This window comes from Echeneis naucrates, chromosome 17 (genome assembly GCF_900963305.1).
Source record: "Echeneis naucrates chromosome 17, fEcheNa1.1, whole genome shotgun sequence".
Taxonomy (NCBI): Eukaryota; Metazoa; Chordata; class Actinopteri; order Carangiformes; family Echeneidae; genus Echeneis; species Echeneis naucrates.
In genome coordinates this window covers 219963-241032 of record NC_042527.1, presented here as the reverse complement: position 1 = coordinate 241032, position 21070 = coordinate 219963, and the positions used below count along the sequence as shown (strand labels likewise).

The window sequence follows — 21070 nt, the reverse complement described above, 5'->3', positions numbered from 1 at the left end:
ATGGTGTTGGAATTACAACACATTTTATATGTGCCCTCCACCTTTTTAAAGAATCTAATATAATTGGACAATTAGCAGCTCAGCTGATCCATGGCCAATCGTGTGTTATTATTGATTATTTCATTTACAAGGAGTGGACAAGGAGCAGGCAAACATTCTAGAGTTCACTTCAAGTGTGGTTGCATTTGGAACCTAACGAGGTCAATTCTAAAGAGCTGTCACTATCATGAGCCATCATGACTAAGATCGGCTAAGACCTCAAAAAAAAAAAAAAAAACCATCAGAGAGACAGCAAAAACAACAGATGTGGCCAAATCAAGTGATTGGAACATTCTTAAAAAGATAAAACGTAGTGCTAAGTTAAACAATACCAAAAGATCCAGAAGAATGTGGAAAACAACTATGATGGATGATAGAAGAATCCTTTCCCTGGTGAAGGAAAACATCTTCGCAACAGTTAGCAGGCTCAACAACACTCTTCAGGAAGTAGGCGTATCTGTGTCAGAGTCAATAATTAAGTCTTCACCAGAGTGAACCCAGAGGTTTCACCACAAGGTGTAAACCACTGATGAGCCTCAAAAACGAGAAGGTCAGAATACAGTTGGTCGAAAATCATCTATTTTATTTGTTGATAACATAACTGCTGACAAATGCATTAGGATGATTTCTTAAGTATTTTGGGAAATATCATCTGCTCGTATTCAGTCAAATGCTTCAGAAATCATTGAATCATGAATCATGGTGCAGATGGACAAGGACCCAAACCATACTGCAAAAGCCAGAAAAGAGTTTTTTTAGGCAAAGAAGTAGAAGGTTCTGCAATGGCCAGGTCAATCACCTGACCTGAATCCAACTGAGCATTATGCAATATTGAGGCCTGGCAGAGCAACACCTGGGATGAAACCTTGCGTTTGGTAATGCCAATTGTGCTCACACTTCAGGTTGTCATTGACTGCAAAGGTTTTGCAACCAAGTATTAAAAGTGACAATTTGACTCATTATTATAATTCATCCAACTACTTTTGGTCTCTTAAAGGTGGAGGGCAAATGTTCACCATTCACCTGATTTGGACGTAAATACCCTCAAATTAAAGGCAGGAATCTGCACTAAAAGCTTATCTGAACTGTTTATTTTCAAATCCATTGTGGTGGTGTACATAGCTGAAATGTTTAAAATGAAATATTTATGGACTTAATTGCACATGACCATTTACTGACTGTAAGCCTATATGAGCCAATGTGAACAGAATGCAGTTTAGCTCCTCTCAGCTGAAGTCAGCTCATTAGTTTAGGGATAAACAACAAGTGTGGGACAGGAAACTCTTTCAAAATTCTCCATTTTAAGGGATCCAAAACGCTGAGCTTGTGAGAGCTCACGACCACAGAAGGAACCATAGCTATAGAGATTCTTTTTAAACCAAAACATAGTTGTATGGATGTAGCTTAGGTTCATCCCATGAAATGTGTGGTTAGTTATTTCTTCACTGTGTAAAAGCCTTTTTTTTGCTCCAAATCAGACTGATGCTTAATTTGTTTTGATGTATATTGTGTATATTAAATTACTGTACATTGATTGCAGTCGCCAGCTCCCTGACTACATGCCTCAGAGCTTTTATCAGATAAGCAGATTATGGACGACTGATGAAAAACTACAAAGAGTGGAGATAGTTACTGATTTAGAAGATACGTGTCTGAGGCCTGGTACAGGACATGCAGTTCCCTCAGAGGTAGAAGCACTAGTTTTATCTGGCAGAGAAAACATCCACCAGTCCATCCAGCACAGTCTAAGTCCCATCAAAACTAAATCCAGAGGAGTGTCACAAAACTGATTTAGCTGATGTGCATTTCCTTTAAGAGAAATGAATAACGATTCGGATCAACCTGAGACAAGAAAAAAAAATAAAAAATTCCTCAAACATAGGTGGTGGAGCAGTTGGTAGTCATGGTTTTAAAGACTGACAAAGTGAGACGATTAGCTAATGTAAAGTCTTACCTGAGTTAAGGTTTGGTCAGGTGAGGAAATGGACAAAGATGATTGCTAGACCTACATTTAACAACATCACGAGAGCCACCAGTATAGAATTAGGACCCTGTGGAAACACATGAGAAGGTAATTGAAGGCGGGATTGTGTTCTGTTAGTTTTGCAGAGACAGTTTCAGTCTGAAGTTTAAATAGACTCATCATGGACACGAATGCCATTTTCATTTTTGGCTTCTGATTGTTTATTATAAGTTTAATTATTAAGGTTGATTTTATTTTGGATTTTCTCTAATCCACACAGGGTCAAAATTGTACATACAGGCTCAAATATATATAACATCACAAATATTTGGTTAAATGCCTCTTAGCAGGTTACACCTTGACCAGATGCCTTTTGTAGCCATCAACAAGCTTCTGGCATGATTTTGGCCAGATATTTGACCACTGTTTTTGGTAGAATTGGTAGAGTTCATTTAAATTGCTTGGTTTCCTGGCACAAACCTAGCTTTTAACCATCGTCCACAAATGTTCAATAGACCTGAGGATAGGGCTTTCTAGAAGGCCATGTGGGCAGTTGCAAATTTCAGTTGAGCTTTCTTGGTTGACACCCTCTCAGTACATGGCAATGTAAAACTTGCTTCAGTTCCAGGAGTTTCCAGTTCATGGCAGGTTTGAACCTTGCTGGTTTCTGGGTTTTCCTGCTCATCCTAACCAACTTCCTTTCATATGAGGGTGACATTTAGGGTCTTCTTCCAGACCTTGGCAAAGTGGTGACGTATCCAAATTCTATTTTGGTACAATTGTTTGAACTGATGGTCTTAGAATCTGCAATTGTTTAGAAATGGCTCCAAAAGACTTTCCCAACTTGAGTAAATCTACTTCTCCTTAGATCTTCACTGAGTTCCTTGGATTTTCCCATTGTTTTGAGTATTGGTCAATCCAATGAGTGCTGTCAATCGTATCCTTTTATGCTGGCAAAGAGAAACTACCAGCTGCACATTAATAGGGCTTGGCCTTGTCAAGACATTCTAGAACCTTCAGCACCACTTATTAAAATATTTAGGTGAATGCACATATATTTGAACTTTTATTATTTTGACCCTGTGTGAAAAAATCCAAATTAAATTCAAACCTATCTATTCTTGCTTTTAGAAATCATTGAAAATGTATGTTGTCTCATCATTCCACCATGGAAAAAGGAAGGTTCAAATGAATCATTAGAAGCCCAAAATTAATATGACATCAATGCCCATGATGAGTGTTTGCAAACTGACCACAACTGTATACATAAGGTTACATACCACTGCACTTTAGAGTACAACAGGTCTACCACACTGTCATGCACACACACAGGCAGATGGACATAAAGGATGACTGTGGTCGGGACATGTTGAAGTGGAACTGACTGATACCTGTTGTACAACATGCATGACAAGTCCAGGAAATGCAACACAACATCAGCCACATACTGAACCCAAACTGACTTTTCACTTATTATCTCAAATACCAACAATAATCAGGGACACAGTGAGATTATAAACAGGATGCATGATGAAGACAGTTAACTCAAAAGCTAATGACAGTAAAGCAAGTGCCAAATAGAAGATTAAAACACTTTTCCACCAGTTATGACATGTAGTCAGAGATGAAAGCCTCATAATAAGCATAAATATTTGACCTGTGCTGTACAGTTATGTGATTATTTTAATTGCAGCAAACTTGTGATTTATGTTGGATTCAGGGCCTATAACATCTACCTTTAGACCCTATTGATCACTGAAGCAGATAGGTTTGTATGATTAACATAAGGGGGTAGGTAAGGGTGTGACAAATGACTGATTTGAATAGGAAAATTAGCTTTGATTTGAAAGATGTGAGTGCACTGATACACACATTCCTTGATCAGTCTGTACGTAGCAACTGTCTGATGATCTGATTTCAAAGTAATGATTCATTTTTATGCTGTTGCTGTGCTGCTGAATCGTCCGTCTGCTCATTGTCTGCAGCCCCCTCACTCTCTTTTGCTCTCACACACACATACAAGCACCCATAAAATTTGTGAGACTTGTCATAGTAACATCAGATAGCACTGTGTTTGCGAAGGACGGCCAAAAAGTCTGACATGAGTCACAATGCACCGTTAGGCTTGTATTCATCGTCAGGGGTTTTGTAAAGTTCTTAAAATGCAATACAAAATACACTGTTGGGATCGCCTCACGTGTGCTCTGAAAACAGCAATAGAGAGGCCTACATTTGCCTCCAGAAGCCTGGGCCAGAGTTGTCTGCCTGTTTGAAAACGGCGCCACGACCCCCACGATCCACACTTAAAATGTGGATTCGAGTTTGAACAGGAACTGAACGCAGACATTGGCTGGGCTCAGGCGCCCTCAGCACGGTTCCCCGGTGACGTCACCCAGGTGATGAAGATGTACGGCGGCCCTGCACCGAGCTGCCACCAAGGAACTTATCACATCGCTGTTGTCTGTGGAGAACACGGACCGCTCGACCAACCTGAAGAACACATTGCGGACACTTGGAGCAGGTCTCTCTCTCTCCTTTTTACTCCCTCACTCCGGGGGAGCGGAGCAACAAAAGTAAGAGGCTTATGTCTGGGCAGAGACAATTAGAATAGCGTGCATTGCATTTTGTTTTGCCATGTTTTTTGTTTATTTGGGATTCAGTTTTATTTGTTTGTTTGCTTAGTTTTATTTCCCTTAAATCCCATAAATTGTAAAATTGATTGGTGCTATGTGTAGGCTGTCACCGTGATCAGTGATTGAACAATATCACTAGTTGATCACTAGGACCAATACCCAACCAGTGAACTCGCCGGCTCTGCTATTGTGTAGTGATATTGTAATAATCAACTGTGGTGACGTCGTCTATGATCCCTTTCTCCTTATCTTTTCTTCCCCCGACACACATTCACACGCGGCGATCAATCAATCGCCATCTTGGCTCCAATGAGTGCATAGCCGATGTCACTCCGTCACCATCTTGGCTATTGAAGATGTCACTCACATGACTCTCAATAATCAATAATCATTGATATTAATTGCCAATCTCCAAGTTACTCCTACTAGTGCACAACAACACTAATAAACATGACATTACATTTAACATTTTAATGTTTATTGTCAACATTTCTGAATTCATGTGTCAAAAGTAACAAAATACTTGTTCCCTGGTCTTTGATAAATCTATTTGAAGGTGAGAAATGCCATATTTTTAGGACTGGCAGAGTTTAATTTGTAATAATTAAAATCATTTACACTTTATGTTTAAGAAACTAACTGTATCAGTTAGTACCATAATCCTAACCCAAATCATATTGAATCCTACTGAATGTGTCATCACCTGAATCATATTGTACCCCATGTATCTAGATATAGATCAGATCATCTTTTTTGGAGAGATGCACACCAGAACTTGAAGTTTTAAACTTCTTCTTACCCCTTTTGAACAAGTTCTATCGTTACTATTTAAATCACATATTGTGCTGATGGTATTGCTTGTTCCTTTTGCTTTCTTTTGATTTTTTTAATTCGCCACATTTGAACATTTTCAATAAAGAAAATGCCCATCTAAACATCAAAGGTCCATACGGTCTAAAGGTAGACGGTATGGAACCTTTAACATCTACATTTAAACTTCAAAGGGACTTCAAATCAAAGTTAGAATATCAGCAAATGACAGCCCTACTCCCTCATTATAAACTCTCTTATTTCTGCCAGAACTTAATCAACACCATGAGAATGCTGCCAGAGCTGTGGTTTCCAGCCCATATCACTTAAACATGTCCCAAATGACACTGCCACGGCAGTGGCAAGGAAAAAGTTCCTTTAAGAGACAGAAACCGCGGGCAGAACCAGGCTCTGGCAGCCATCTGACCTGACCGCCAAATGAGAAATAACTCCAGGTGATTTCAAAGTGAATCAAATTGTGCATTTGGTTCCATGTCAAAACACTCAAAAGTTAGAAAAAAATCACACATGCATCTTGACTTGGCCTTACTCACCGAATCCTCCTCTATGATTTCAGGTGCTATTTCAATGCTGGCTTTCTTGGTTTCTGCAAGGCTTTTTGGTTTGCTTGATTCCTGTCTTCTTGGCTTAGAAGACTCTGCTGCTTTGGTGCTCTCCTTAGGTGGGACCGGTGTAGGACTTGGGGACGGCAGAGATCTCAGTGCTGGTGTCTGAATCGGCTTAGGAGATGGCGGCAGCCGTGCAAGGCTTGATGGGTGAAAGTCATCCTCTACACCACTTGGTTCTTCAGGCGGTGGGCTCTTGATGTCTGCCTTGACATAGTAACCGTGGTACTGGGAGTGAATCTGCCCGTTGCTGGGATAACTGCTGATTGTTGTGGTAACAGCTTGTTTCACATCTGGAGGAGCCTCCTTTTGCCTCATGTCCTGTTTGAGGGAAGGTTTTGATGCTGCCTTTGTCATATCTGCCAAGTAGAAAAAAGAAGTGTAACAGTTAACTACAGCAGATTACATATTTCTAGAGCTTGGTCGGCAGAGCAAGTTGATTGGTGGTTCCTTCTCCAACTGCTCTAGTCTGAGTCAAACAACTCAGGAAAAACACTGAACGTCACACTGAATACATTAAAACAAAACTGAAAAATACATGACAGCCAGATGCTGTCTTAATGCACTTAATGCTAGATTGCCACAAATACAGACCAGTAGCTTTATTTACTTCAACTAAAGAAGACAACAGAAGCTAAAGTCTTGATCAATGGTAGGCCTTTCATGTGTATTTGAATCATTCTGTCTTACAAAACCCCACTCAGTGAGAAATTTGGTGCATGGTCATGATCCTCATTTCCATGATTAATGGATTAATGATCCATTAGCCTGACAAAAACACAGTCTGAGCCACAGCCTATGAGTCACTAAGTGGGGAAATAAACAGGATGGCTGTGGCTGAAGGAATAGAGCACATTGTCCACAGGTCAAAGAGTTGGTTGTTCAGCTCCTTTACAAACTGAGCTCAACAGTAAACTTAAGGACAAAAGCTTGCACAGTACAGTATTTTATAGTCTGAACTTTATCAGTCAGAACCAGAACATCTCCATTATGACCATCTTGCTACAGAGACTGTTACATTGATCAGTGAATATAGCAAGGAGACACTCAGATCCGAAAGACTTGGAGCTCATTGCAAAAGATGAATGGACAAAAATACCAGTGGAGAAATGCAAAAAGTTTTTCAATTATAGGAAGTGTTTGATTTGTGTAATAGCCAATAAAGGCTTTAGTGTTGATTACTGAGAAAGACTGAATAGATTTAGACATGGCACTTTTTGTTTAAATGTAAATAAAAGCTGAAAAATATTTTTCCTCAATGATGCCTCTTGTACATTGTCTTATTTTCTTTTGGGAGAAGCCTGTGCCATTTCCAATCAAGAACAAAACAAAACAAAACAACAAACAAAAAAAAACCAACCTATGACCTAAAACCTACGGGTATGAATAATTTCAGGCTTAACTGTATACACACACCCACAAACACACATACACATCCTTAAATTTTGGCTAATGTTTACTTCCCAGCTTGAAAGCCTGGGCACTTCCAGGCCTGAGCACCATGTGTGGCTGGAATGGTTTTTCTTTGGATTTAGCATTAGGTTGTCTCTCCATCTGCACATGTGTATCAGTGCCATTTCCTATTGTACTGCTGCAGTTGACCTTTCCTAATGGTAAATCAACTAGTCATGTGTGATGTAGTTTTTACAGTTTTATACTGGGTGTGGGGGGGGGCATCCAACTTGTATATCTGTAACCTAGCAACTGATGTCATCCCACTGTCATCCCACTGAGTTGTTTTAAACAATTTCTCAATAAAATCTCAAGAAAAGGCACCAAAACAACAGTGTTCATTTAACGTAAAGACAGAAGAGTTTCTTATGAAACATCGATCCATCCATCAGATGTGCTTTCCAGATATCGAATTATTGGCAGTTGGTCTGAGACCATACTATGTACCATGAGAATTTAGTCATTTTATAACAATACTTTGTACATTCCAACCAAGACGACTGCTGAAATTCCATGTGAAGTTCTCCATGAAACTGGTGCCAGGATACAGACTAAACATCCTGAGGCACTTGTATTAATATCTGGAGATTTCATCCCCTGCTGACTGGATAATGTTTTTTATATTTTGAATGGATAATGTTTTGTTTTTTGTTTTTTACATTTTTTATTTTTCTTTTTCTTTTGATGAGCTCCTGACTGGGTGAATTTCCCCTTGGGGATTAATAAAGTTATATCTACCTATCCATCCATCTTCTACCGCTTTTCCGTTTCTGGGTCACGGGGTGCTGCGGCCAATCCCAGCCAACATTCCGGGCGAGTGGCAGGGTAGGCCCAGGACAGGTTGCCAGTCCATCACAGGGCCAACACACAAAGACAAACAGAGACAAACAACCTCTCACACGCATTCAGACCTACGGACAATTCAGAGTCAACAGTTAACCTAGACATGCATGTCTTTGGACGGTGGGAGGAAACTGGAGCACCCGGAGGAAACCCACACAGGCACGGGGAGAACATGCAAACTCCACACAGAAAGGCCCCAGGCTGGGAACCGAACCCATGACCTCTTATTGTGGGGCAACAGTAAACCACTACACAGCTGTGCTTCCCTCTTCTTATGAAATGTCTGGAGCTAAATCCAACAACAATGACTTAGGAAATAAAAGAGAGAGACCGTGCGTCAATAGATAGAGCAAGATAAGAAGAAAGACATAGACTGTGAGGTAGAGAGAGAAGGAGAGAGAGAGAGACAACTTTATCAAATTCCCACTGCACTGATGCTCATGGCTGTTTCATGAGAAAGGCATAATGGTTGATCATTCAAGAAGCTTACCCGCTGTCAAAGACTCAGTTGTTGGGATTCTGTTCTCTTTCCCAGCGGGCTTTGCACTTGTGGTGTCTGGGGCTTTGCTGCTGAAAAAGGACTTCTTCAAAGCAGCAGGAGATGGAGTAGGACTGGGACCTGGGCTCTGAGATGGAGAATTGCTGGGTGTTGTTCCCTTCCGGTAGAAATGTGGGCTCCCTGATGGAGATTTCTCCTTCTCCTCAACAGGAACGTCATTCACCTCTACAGGCTCATTGTACTTCTGCCGTATGTAGTCGGGCCCTAGAGTCAAGGAAGGAACACTTTAACAGGATTCTGATTTATCACAAATGGATTGTGTCTCATGTTGTTATTTTGTGTTTAAAACCTGAGGAGCCTATGAAATCCAGTTGTTTTCTTGATAATTCCATTACCCAACTGTATCATGTGGGGCATGCTGGGATAATGAGTCCAAACTTAAAAATGACGGCTGATAGAGATCAGAAATTAACATCAGTCAAGACTGAATGCATTCAAACAAAAAGTATTCTCATCACATCAACGTCAGTCAGAAGTCAAACTGAATTTTTCTGTCTCATGCCACAATACAAGATGCTTGTGACATGTCATTTAAATAATTTACATTGAGAGGAGATTCCTGAAAACCCAGATTAGACCTTAATTTGTTACCCCAAAACTGTGCTTATGAATAGTGCCTCTTTAACAATGGACTACTCAGTGAGAGGACAAAAGCAGATGACAAATATTCTAATGGAAGCTTCATGGGCAGCTCACCTGCCATTTGATGATCAAATATTTATTGTACATTCATCACCGTCAATTTAACAGTATGAAGTGTAAAACCTTAGACACATGACACTCGGACCTTTAAAGAACCCTTTTTGGCTTTTTGGAACACAATTTTTACAGTAATTAACACACTTTAGTTACAATTATTACATCATTTAACTGATGTTATAGCTGTCCTATATTGATGATGACATATTTTTGATGAAAATGACTAGCTCACAACAGCCAGTCATTTTCACTGTAGCAGGTGCTCATTATTATGGCTGGTTCAGTGGTTGTGGCTGATTTTGTGGTTGTTGCAGTTGTTTAGGCTGCTGTGGTTGTTGTTGTTGTGGCTGTTACATTACCTGGTTGATGGAAACTGGGGGACAGCTCTTTGGCGACAGCTCTGGCAATGTCTGAGTCCTGACTGGCCGACTGTGCAGCCTGGTCTGCAGCCTCTGCTTTGGCGCGGGCATGGGATGTCCTACACAAATAAATAAATGTAACAAACAGGAATTAACCAGTTGACTTGCTACACATTAGATGATGACGGATCTCCTTTCTCTCCTTCTCTGCCTCTCTTCCTTTGTACAGCTAAGTACAAAGGAAAAATACCTCAAAGTATTTTTAAAGGAGGAATTAATATAGCCAGGTCTGTACCTGTACAGTAAGAAGCACTCCACTTTTTTGTTTGGTTATTGTCATGTTGGTCTTTGGAAACCATATTTAGAGGAGAAGGTGGAGATGAGTGATGGGAGAATCAGACCAGCTCTGTACTCATCTGTACTATCCACACTGTCACGCTGTGTCACACTATGTGTTGTACAATGTGCATCAATTACACCAAGCCCTACTGCATGTCATGCTTTATGGTATTTCTATTAAGGGACCATCATTAGGAAAAGGTTTATTGAGTTAATTAACCTTGAGATGCATGTCTTTGAACTGTGAGAGGAAACCCACACAGGCACAGGGAGAACATGCAAACTCCGCACAGAAAGGCCCCAGACTGGGAAGCGAACCTACTACCATCTTGTTGTGGGGACACAACACTAACCAGTAGGCCACCATGCTGCCCAGACATCAATGCAACCTTTTTTATTTTCGCAACCAGTGCAGTGGCCCTCTGTAGTCATAAAATCCAATGCAGGTTTAAGGTTCTTCAGCATTTGCTTTATTTTTTACACCCAGCTTCTGTGTCCACTTTTATATACAGTCAGTTATAGTATGATCTTTCTTTATCATATGAGGTTTGACTTATTAAAATTGGCTATATTTAGAAACATAACTTTAGTCCAGCTTCTGCTAAAAACCCATGTTAGCTGTTAAACACGAAGCCCTCAAACTGCAGCTGGTAACAGAATTTCTACTTGTGGTCTTTGTGAATTTGGGGTAGAGGGGCATGAAACAGTTCTGAGCAGAACAAGAACCACTGTCACCAACTGTAGTCCAGGTTGGTGGAATTTCAGTTCCACCACCAGAAGGGAGGGAAGACAGGAAGTGGAATGAGCCAAAGCAGAGATTTAATTTTCATATATCACTTCATATATAAACAACCAATGTCCAAATAAAGGATCCAACTTAATGAAGCAGAACTGATTGGGTTTAACAGTCAATGTGTCTGAATGATATGAACAATAGAAATTAGACAAGGATAACTTGAGTGCAACCTCCTAGCACTTTCACACTCCTCCCGGTTCATAACTGTTGCTTTGGTGTTTCTTCTGAAGCTGTTCCCACAGACTTAACTGAGACAACAGTAGAGGTGCTTAGTGGGAACAGAGTAAAGTGACCCTGTGTGACCAGTAGACCTTTTACTTTGTCTTTGTGAAAATCTGACACTTTCAACTAGCAGGTGACAAACAAATGAAAAACTCTTGCAGGCAAAAAACATAAAGGCAGACATAACTCTGATGAAGAAAGAACATAACTGTCAAAGCTGATGTACTTTTTCAAAGTGTGACTGAGTTGCCTCTATACAGGTGCATCTCAATGAATAAGACAAAGTAACAAAAAGTTACTTATTTCAATAATTCAGTTTGAAAAGTGAAACATATGCTATCTACACTAGCAGTCAAAAGTTTGGACACACTTTCCAATTCATTTAAATGAGAAAGTGTGTCCAAACTTTTTAATGGCATACATTCATTGCAAACTTGTTTATTTCTTTTAATTTTGATGACTATAACCAGAGGTGTGGACTTGAATCACATGACTTGGACTCGAGTCAGACTCGAAGAACAAATTTGATGACTTCAGATTCGACTTTTTATTTAGAGTAAACACAAAAACTTGTGCAACAAAAAATGGACCAGCCAAAAAGTCAAAAAAGTCAAGTCAAAAAAGACTTTTCCACTTGGACTTTAGCACCAAAGACTTCTGACTTCACTTGACTTGAAAACACTTGATTCACCCCCCCCAAAAAAAATAAACGTGTAATATTTAAAAAGTGCGCCATAAATGAATCCATCTCCCTTCATTTCCTGTATCAACTGACATTAACCTTATGTTTATGACATTATGAATTCCCAGCACCCCCCAGCCCTCCATTCAACATCCTATCAAACGTTACGTTGTTGAGTAGGTCCAGGTAAGGCAAGAGCAAGTGACCAAAAAGATACCAAGGGTAATTTAATTCACATTCCAAGACTACACAGTGGTCAACAAAAACAGACTGCACAATGCAAAACATGCTGGACCAATGTGACGGATATGCAACAACTTCCAACTTTTTCTGTCATTTGGCACTGCAAAAAGGCCGCTAAGTCGACTGTCGTGAATTCTTCCATGCTGTTGAAATGGCAGCATCTAGTGGACCAAACCAAGGATGCATCTCTGAAAGGAGTGGTAATTGCTGACAGGTGTGTTAGGAGTAGAGGTGTGCCTGCAGTCAGCATTTAAAGCCCAGCTCAGTCATTCAGAGTGCTCTCTGACCTCCATCCTTTCCCCGGCCATGTGTCTTTCACCATGTAAGACTGCTTAACCTTTGTTTGACTGCATTTTCTTTCTGTTTGTTGGAAATGGGAAATGGATTGTTTGGTGAAAGTTAACTTATTGCTTTGGTTGTTTGTCAATACAGAAACCATGGCTATGAGTGGAATTAAATCCTAAAACTGGCTTCAGTTGTCATCGGCTCTTTAATTTGAGACACTTGAGTGGTCAGCACATTCAATAGAACCCACAAGTTTCAATACTACAATAATAGTTCGCAAGTGAACACTAGGTAATAACTTTACTTGCTAACTTGTTAAAATCAGTTGGGCTGGGAACTATGACGCTGAGTATCTGAATCAGAGTTAAGGGAAATGTTTTCTACCCCCGCCCATCTGCAATGTGCAGAGCTGTTTTGGAGACTGCTGAGTTTCTGAAAAACTAACAGTTATGTCAAATTGTGCGCCGCAGCAAAACTCATTCATGTCTCATAACGTTTCTTCCCATAGCCCATAAATTGGCAGTATGTAATGCTGGGATTTAGCTGTTAACCTCAAACAGAATCTTAACACAATTTAAATACAGTTTCTTTATTTATGAAAACATCATGAAAGGTGATTTCACTGATATTTCACTATCCAGACTACTTAGACCAAGTCCAGGTCAAAAACTGTTAATACTTAGACATATCCAATCCAGAGACGTATTAATGCAGTTTTAAATTTGTGAAAACATTATTCTATTTTGAAATCTGAAAAATGCTGATTTGATTTCACTGATCTTGCCCTTAGACTCAGAACAATTCCACATCTTTTCATTTCATGGGCAAACATATGGATGGATAGTAAATATCTAATCTGTCTAATGTAGTCTGAATGGAGTCAATTAGTCAATTTTTTTTCTGTTGTAACAAGGAAAGCAAAGGTTACATAACTCTGCAACTGTTAAAATAGTAGCTTATTAAGTCTAAATGGCGGGAAAATGGAGAAGATGCTTCAAGAAGAAGATTCAGCTTTTTTTTTTTTTTTTTTTTTACACTGAATCGGAACTGTTAACTTCAGCAATTGTAGTTTCCAGCTTCCAGCTCCGGGCAATCCAGATTCCTCCCACCAAAAACATTTTTAGGGACTAGGCTAATTGGTGATTCCAAATTAGCACAAGGTGTGAATGTGAGTGTGAATGGTTCACTTTCTGTGTTGCCCTACGATAGGCTGACAACCTCTCCAGGGTGTACCCCGCCTTTCGCCCAAAGTAGCTGGGATAGACTCCAGCTCCTCCACAAACCCAATAGGGATAAAGTGGTAGAAAATGGATGGATGGTTAAAGAGTTCATGATTTGTTTAAAGTTGATATATTATGTCTTTGTTGCTAAAATGGAATTACATTTGGTGACATCATGACTTGTTTAAGACTAAAAAGTGGAAGTTAATGACTTTGACTCAAATTGGGACTTTCCTGACTTGACTCGGGACTTTATTGCAAAGACTTGAGACTTACTTATGACTTGCAAAACAGTGATTTGATCACACCTCTGAATATAAATTATAGCTAATGAAAACCCCAAACTCTGTGTCTCAGAAAATGTGACAATTTAACACCAATTAAAAAAGGATTTTTAACACAAATGTTGGATGGCTGAAAAGTATGAACATGTACAGAACTCAATACTTAATCAGGACTCTTTTTACATAAATCCCTGCAGCAGTTGTACACTGGAATGTGTCACTGCTGAGGTATTACGGAATCCCATGGGGTTCCTACACCTTGCACCTACTGCTTGACAGAAGTGATGGCAGAGAGTGGGTGTAGGAGGTATGTGTACACACTGAGGATAAAGTGCCTTGGAGGAGGCTAGATGGCATGGCCATACAGCGGGCTGTGCTGGAGTATTCTGGATTGTACTCTGGTGTATATGAAGCACCGGGGCGGTCACAAACTTCCTACAGAATAATTGAGGCCAACTGTTTCCTGAACAACGACCATCAGAGTCGCTTGCCGGTTTGATCTGAAAATTGCAACTGTTGATTGCTCCAGCAGCTTTCATAAAAGGCTGTGTTTTGACAGCCATGCAAACTCACAAGTTACTGCCAGAGACTGTGCTCAGCCTAAAATCTTTCCTAGTGTCACCCTGTCCAAAAACCTTTGTCGCACAGGAACAGCCAGGTTGATCTTGCAATACAGGGGTCTGGTTTGTTTTGAGAAGGGAATAGAAGAACGGGAGAGGAAAAATGGTTGATTAAACAACAGGTATATAATTTTAGTTAATAAGTTAATTTTATAGCTTCGATAAGTTATGGCAAATCTATCTATGCACCTACCAGTCAAGTGCCAGTCATCTACCCATATAAAATATAAAATAACCAATAATCTGGTTTGGGTTATTGGTTATTTATTTTTTTTTTACTGGTTTTGATAATGATCAAATTCATTACCAAACATTTTCATATTAAATTAAGGTCAGGGTGACCTTAAGGTAAGGTAATGTCAATTGTCAAAGTTAAATGGCATGAACCATATCTGTATATGTTTTTTTTATATGATGAACGTGAATGTGATATTCATGTAATGCATTAAAGGGTGCGCTAATTACTGTTAACTGTTTGCTAGATAATGATGACATTACTGGGTTAAAAATAACAGGCTTACTGCTCTCCTCTCAGCTGGAGATAAAACAGATGGAGGCAGCTCTCCTCTTCCTCCAGTATAATGTAAATTGAAAAAATAAAACCAACAGCTCTGTGCAGTGGCTGGGAAGTGCACTAGGACTAAACAAATAGGACTAAACAAATTTACATTTATGAAAATAAATGTATAAGATGCAAAACATTTTCACAAGCATTGTAAATGCATGAGTGACAGAATAATTTTATCATTCATGAGACAAATTTACAAATTCCAGAATCTAAAGGGAATCTACTAAAAGCCGAGGTTATTTTTTCTTTTTAATTGGTATAAAATCAAGTACAAACATTCAAGGTACAGTTCAAATGTACAACTGCAATTCAATGCAGATTCCGCTTCATATAAAATACATGTCCATGGTCCTCATACTATCTCTAAGGCTGAGCCCACCTTACTGAGTATGGTCATTTCAATTGCTTGTCTAGAAGACTTTGTTCAGTGACTACCCACAGCCATGACCATACATGAGGGTCAGGACAAAATAGACCGGTAAATTAAATGCTCTGCTTTGCAGCTCAACTCCCTTTTCACCACAACGGACTACTGCCCTAACTGGTCTGAATCAAGTAACATGTAAAAGTCTAATTAGGAAAATATTTTTTGCCCATTTTTTTAGACAGAAAATCCAATTGTCACTGTCAAGTCCTAGTTTTTCCCTTTTAATATTACTCCAGCTTTAATTGACATGGGTTAAATTTTATCTCTTTGGAATGACGCAAGGCACGGCGGCATCATAGTGGTTGCCTTGCACTGTTGCCTCACAGCAGGATGTCTTGTTTTTGATTCCCTGGCCTGGGGCCTTTCTGTACAGGGTTTGCATGTTCTCCTTGTGTGGGTTTTGTTCGGCTACTCTGACTTCCTGAGTCTGTGGTGGTTTTAGTGGAAAGACTACAAGATGGTGTTTTACCAATTTTGCATTAAGCACTTGATGGCATTAACACTGTTTTCCTCTGGAAAACTTTAAAAACAACGGTAGTACGCATACTTCATCTGCCACATTGTTCGGTAGCCAAACTGTTGACCACAAAGTACTCACAGAAAAAGTAAAAAAAGTCCACAACAATGTTTGTTTATATAAACTTCTCAGTAAAATATGCAAATCAAGTCAAATCAAATCAGACCCAACAGAACCCCCGATGAGCAAGAACTTGGCCATAGTGGCAAGGAAACTTCCTTTAAGAGGCAGAAACCTAAGGCAGAACCAGGCTGGGGGGGGGGGGGCATCTGCCTCGACTGGTTGGGTTGAGAGAGAGAGACAGAGACAGAGAGAGAGAGAGAGAGAGCAAAATATTGCACACAATAATGCAGGATATTTGTATTATCCATGTTTTGTCCATTAAAAAATGCAGAATCTTTCCACAGGATGAGGAAAATAACGTCAAATTGTTTAAAAAGTTGCCATAAAATGGGCAAAACATAATTTCCTTCCCTTTCTCTTTTTCTCTTTCCGTTTCTCCATTCCCTTTCTGCTATGGTTCTTTACTTTGTAAATTTAGCGCTTGTAAAAGTGTCAAGCACCATACTTTTCAAAAAAGGAAACTTAGTTTTGCCCTTGATAAGTGTTTTACTTATGTAATTTTGCTTACAAGATATAAAAATAATTTCCAAAATGTTTTAAGCTTTGCAAGAATGTTTCAATTTCCTCTGAAGGTTATAAGGTCCCTTTAAACAGGGGTTGATAGAGCCTTTGCAGGTGCCAATGGAGGAGTTGCCTCCATAGACTGTATAGGCTGTGTCCTTTGAAGCAAACTATTTCAGACTCCTCTGCTCATAGAGGCTACCTTTTCAACAGATCAATCCCATGTTCAAATGAATGTTTGAATTTCAAATAAAAAGTTATAGCCCTTGCGTGTGTGTGTGTGTGTGTAGCTGGGGCAGCTGAGCCAGTGTGAGACAGTAGTCCTGTCAGCTGTTGATAAGCGTCCTTCTCTCAGGCCTTATTTAGACAAGCACTACTTCTGACGCACAGAAATACTTGTACTATCTTTGTGAGGACATACGTTGGGCTAGTGTATTCCCTTGCTCCTTACCGTAACCATCACCACTTAAACACAACCCTGACCTTCATCCTGGCCAAAAGCTAAGCATTCACTTGAACAGGCAATAATGCCCTCACTCTGTAGGATCTAAATTCAAAATCCAGCACACACACACAGACAGACGACATGTGCTTACACTGGTAAACATGCACTCTCACACAGACCCCCCTACACACAAAATGACTATCTGGCTAAAAATGTATCTACTTGCTTTTCTCTCTCTCTCTCTCTCCTTCATACTCACCAACTCTCTTAACCTCATTGTTTCTTTGTTCCCACTCTCACTTCACTGTTTGCTCAAATGATGCGAAAAGTGATGCAAGCTGAAATCCATCCACATGTTCCTGAGTTCAGCTCTGGACTGTCTGAGCATGTACTGATGTCGGTATGTATTCAGGGATAATCACATTCTGTGTCTGTAGCTCCTTTGTCTACAGAGCCTTTGCATAGTGTTATGGTAATAGTAATAGTAATAATAATATTGCTCACACTGTTACAAGATCATAAAAAAAGTTTATAATTGTCAGACTGACATTAAAGGATCTCAACTAGCTGCTTCCATCTCTGCACACATCTCTGTTATCTCATTCTTTCACTGTGTGTGCATCTTTCTACCACTTTCAGTTGATGCCATTACCACCCTTGCTTGATAAAAATAGACCGAACTGCCAAATCACCATGGTAGGAAAGCCAAGTCTTTCCTGTATCCAAGCATCCTTGCTTCAAAATGACCAAAATGCAAAGCTCAGTTTGCTTAGTTGCCATTAAGGACGTAGGTAGGTAGAAAGGGGGATTTGTAAGGAGGTAGGCAGGTAGAAAGGTGGGTGGGTTAGTAAGGAAGTAGGTAGATACTTCATTCATCCCAAATTTGTGTCAAGTTGCATAATGTACATAGAAGGTGATTCCTTACTGCCAGGCCACCCTCAAGTTGTAAGGTACCCTCCTCAGTTTTGTCTGTCCCCAACACTGAAGGCTCCTTTTATTAAGACGTAGTTTCAGGTCACTGGCCATCCAGGGTTTGTTGTTGGAGAAGCGGCATACAGTCCAGACAGTGAAGGAGATGTGTAATCACTGACTTTGATGTATTCTGTGATGTCCTTCCAGTGTGTCAAGTACATCCTGATCTGCAAACCTGAAGCAGCCCTGCAGTGGTTGAATCTCCATTACAGTTTTTTGGACAATGAAAGCGATATTTCTAAAATTCTGGCAAAGTGCCTTGCATGTGTTTCCATTGAAAGGTGTTTTGTGAACACTAATTCTCGTAAAATTTCATCCTGCGAGACTCCACTTTGAGGAAGATCAACGAAAGCAGTTGCGTTTCCATGGTTTTGGAGCACTGATTTGCAGCAACTGGTCACATGTCCCCCTATGTCCTGTCCTGGCAAGGTGTGCATATGGAAAAAGATTTTCCATCACACTTATTTGATATACATCTCTATCGAAAATGACCTCATGAAAAAGTCATTTTTTTATTTTTTTTATTTTTGAGATTAATATTTTGTGCTTCTATTACCATTTTTGGGGTGGGTGATATTTAGGTTTTTTTGAAATGGAAATGCACCAAGTGCCTCCTGAGTTGATCAAACAGTTTTAATAGATCCAAGCTTCTGTTGGACAACAGTTGTTCGCAGTACCAGCAGCAGTACCAGGAGGAGATTTAACAGAGATGTTGGTAAATCCTATTGTGGCAGAGAGAACTGATTTAAAGTGATCAGTGAACCAACCCCTCACTTAGTTCTGGTTAGTTTCGTATTGTTTTCCTTGCTGACCATAGGACTGCCTGATTTCGGGAACATTTCTAACTGTGATTTATTTATTTCAGATATTGTTATTGCAATTTGATTTGCGATCAAAAGATCTGGTGGAGGTTTAGTTAAATCCTCATGCTGCGGCTCCCATTTATCACTCTGCCAGTAATGAGTAATAAAACTGACACAATCGAAAAGTTTGCATCACACTATGAGCTGTGGTCTGAATCTTTTAGATTGTTTTCTCCTGTAGGAGTTTGGACAAATCACCGTAATAACTGTCTACATTCAAGGCCCAAATAAAAAGGAAGCTGCAGAAATTTTAACTGACAGCTTCAATGCTAAACTTTCTCCATCTCCCAACTGGGTGTATACACAGATGGCTGGTGCCACTTCTGATTGGGCAGTATAGGGTCCAGCTCACTTCACTGCTTAGTATGGCTGTCTTACAAGGAGGAAAGCGATGCTTTTGCTGTGGGTAAAATTCGCTTCATAAATTATTTTCTTTCTGCTTCGCAGCCTTTTGCAATTTTCCAATTTTTTGGTCAGACCTAACTGACCCCCACACAGGATTCTTTACCTGGAGATGGCAATCTCAACTTTGGTTCTAGCGATGGCTGCTGCTCTTACTGCTCCCTCAATGGCTCGATCCACCTTCTGTTTGGTCTTGGTGTTCTTCAGTGGGATCAGGTGCTTCCTAATGCCCCGGGCCAAAGTGTTGTTCTTATACTTCCCTTCTTCCTTGGTGCCATCAGGAAAGATGGTGCAACCATAGCCATGGCGCTTGTTGTTCAACCATTCACCTTCATACTTCATGCCATTGGAGCGCTCAGAGACACCAAAGCCACTGCGCTTGTCATTCTTCCACTCACCCATATATGACTCAGTAGTGGTGGCATCCACATTGTCTTCCTGAGTCAGATAGTCATCACCTGGGTCTCCATCCCCAAAGCTAATAGTGGAGTTGGCATCACTTGAACTAATGCGGCTCATGGTGGTGTCACTGTTTGCTGAGCTGCGTTTACTGGAAATAGATGAACGTGAGTCTGATTTGCGTAGTCGCTGGAGGCTGCCGAAAAGGGAGCCACGGCGGAAAAGACCCTTTTTTTTCTCTGAACCTTCACCATCTGAGTGGAAATTGAGCACGAAGCCTCCACGTGTGCCAGCTGGGCTGTCAGATAGGCTGTCACGCAGCACTGTACCATTACTCTGCTCACTGCGGAGGGATGCCAGTGAGGTTCGTAAAGGTGAGCGGATGACAGAGGCCATACCATAAGGGACACTTTGACGTACACCGTAGCCATGTCGCATCCCACCAGTCCACTGACCCTGGTATGTACCTACAAGATGGAGAGAAAAGACACACAGTAAGTGAACTGTAAAATACACACATCAAGGGTCAGATTGGTATGTAGGCATAATAATAATGATAATCGTCATCGTCATCATTATTAGGTGTCCAGTGTCTCAATACCAACCAACACAGAGATTATGTTATGCCCAAGACCTACATCTATTGTATCTAAGTGATATCTACTGAATTTAGCATGCTAACCAGCTAGCCCCTTCCTGTCTTGTAATACCACTTTGTGACAGGAAGAGACCGCATGCTGTGGTAAACCATTAGCATGTTACATCATTTCCATTCAGTGGTGGTACTGTTTGACTTTGTGTCGCTAGCTCCATGTGCTAATTCGGTGGATTACCACTGCCACTCACTTAAAATTAGTGACAGTTCATTTTACTTCAACTCAGTTAGTTAAGCATTTCCTTTTCACTAGCCGGTCCCCTGTAGTCAAGGAAGGCCACCCTACAGCAGCTCCTACGGCAGCCAAGAGAGTTTTCAGCCACCCTGACTAGCTCACAAGCAGTCGGGAGCTAGTCAGGGTGGCTGGGTGACTGTTCAAGACAAGCAGCATAGTTGTAGGGAACAGCCCCTGGTTCACCACTAACCAGTTAAAGTTTCCAACAAAATGTTTCCAAAAAGTTTCCTTTCAAAATATATGTACAAAATCCTTAATGGCATCTTCTCTCCTCCTGGTCTTGTTCTTT

The 21070-nt window shown here is 40.3% G+C and overlaps 1 protein-coding gene across 1 annotated transcript in view; it reads right to left on the bottom strand.

The window, feature by feature from the left end:
- The window catches only part of LOC115057464 (junctophilin-1-like), a 33312-nt gene that overhangs the window by 2568 nt on the left and 9674 nt on the right, over window positions 1-21070 (bottom strand). The window contains exons 2-6 of the mRNA XM_029524597.1: window positions 19599-20358; window positions 9984-10102; window positions 8857-9129; window positions 6000-6430; window positions 1994-2090 (exon numbers count right to left, since the gene is read on the bottom strand). Of these exons, the coding sequence (XP_029380457.1) occupies window positions 2010-2090; window positions 6000-6430; window positions 8857-9129; window positions 9984-10102; window positions 19599-20358 (1664 nt within the window). The 3' untranslated portion in view covers window positions 1994-2009. The remainder of the gene's footprint in view (window positions 1-1993; window positions 2091-5999; window positions 6431-8856; window positions 9130-9983; window positions 10103-19598; window positions 20359-21070) is intronic.